Source organism: Apaloderma vittatum, unplaced genomic scaffold (genome assembly GCF_000703405.1).
Source record: "Apaloderma vittatum isolate BGI_N311 unplaced genomic scaffold, ASM70340v1 scaffold37392, whole genome shotgun sequence".
Classification (NCBI taxonomy): Eukaryota; Metazoa; Chordata; class Aves; order Trogoniformes; family Trogonidae; genus Apaloderma; species Apaloderma vittatum.
The window spans coordinates 6,971-8,323 of NW_009705996.1; the positions used below are offsets into that span (position 1 = coordinate 6,971).

Below are 1,353 nucleotides of genomic sequence, written 5' to 3' on the forward strand. Positions count from 1 at the left end.
GAACGGCTGGTCCCGATGGGACTTTCCCAGCCCCAGGGGCTGGAGCAGGACTTGGCCATAAACTGGAGCTGGCAGAGGCCCAAAATATGGGGATGCCAGGGTGTAGTGTGTTTTCAAGGACTGCAGGGCCCCAGCAGGGAAGGAGGAAGTTCTCTAGGGTCTTTTTGGACCAGTGGGTTGAGAATAGCCCTCAGTTCACTCCAGCTGCATGCTGAGAAACCACCAGTGGGGCTGTGAGGAGAAGGGCTAAAGCCAGGGAAGGATGGAGCAGGATCCATCCACCCAGGGCAGAGAGGACAGAGCGCCTGTGTTTGCTTACGACAGAGCTGGGGTGTTAAAAGTTGTCCCCTTCCCACCACACATTCGACAGCTGGACAGTAGCCGTAGCTTTAATTATCCTTCGTTTTGTTCCTTTGCTTGCCTGCCCATGTGGGAGCACATATTACCTGGCTTATGAAAAGTAATGTATTATATCTTAAACAATATGTTCTATTCTGGCTCCACAGCCACTCCACAGCCCTGCAAGCCTGGAATCCAGGGCTGCCAGTTATTCTGGTGGGATGGAACAACCAGCAGCAGCCCCCAATGCAGTTGGAAATTCCTCTGGGCAAGGCTGCATTTGTGGTAGGCAGGCAGGGGTTTGTGCTGCTCAGGGTGTCTTTTTATAGGATGCTGCCTGAAATGCTAAATGCACTTGGATGTCCTGAATGCACACACAAGCCACTGAACATCTTCTATCCCCAGTGAAGTGAGGCGTGGGAAGTCAGGATGCGGGGAAAGCAAGGTGGAAGGGATGGAGATGTGGCTGGAAGGGGCATTGAAAAGGCAGAGGAGAGAGCAGGGGCAGCACAGAGATGGTTATTCTCTGGCCACGTTCTTCATTCTCCGCTGTAGGTTTTATTATACAGCTCTTGCTTTGAGTGGGCAGTCCCTGGTCTGAAAGGAACTCCCCAGGGTGGGTCAGAGCAGGGAATGCAAAACATCTGCAACCAGCAGTGGTTTTATTAAAAATATGAAGGCTTTCAAACATGCCAACTCTCCGAACATGTCGCTCGCAGGACCCACAATACCGACAGCCCCAGACTGACCGCTTGGAAAGTGAGACAGACCCCTTCCCCTCCTCTCCCACCCTCTTCTCACCCCAGCAAAGAAAGGGGCTTGATTTAAAGCTGAGGGACCGGGCAGCCACCCACAGAGTCCCAGCCCCATGTCACCACCAGCTCAGACACCCTGAGTGCTGATGTTCTCATAGCTGGGGGGAGGTGTTGCTTGTGGCTCCCCGGGGTGTTGGGTCTCCAGCCAGGATGGGCTGGGGCGGAACAAGGCGCTGTCGGAGGAGCTGCGCCGGCGGCT

General features: G+C 54.4%; 1 protein-coding gene across 1 annotated transcript in view; it reads right to left on the reverse strand.

The window, feature by feature from the left end:
* Window positions 1-1,221: 1,221 nt before the first annotated feature.
* Window positions 1,222-1,353, reverse strand: part of TMEM61 (transmembrane protein 61) — a 3,024-nt gene continuing 2,892 nt past the window's right edge. The window contains 1 exon segment of the mRNA XM_009865619.1: window positions 1,222-1,353. This exon segment is cut by the window's right edge and continues 12 nt beyond it. Coding sequence (XP_009863921.1) covers window positions 1,222-1,353 — 132 coding nt within the window.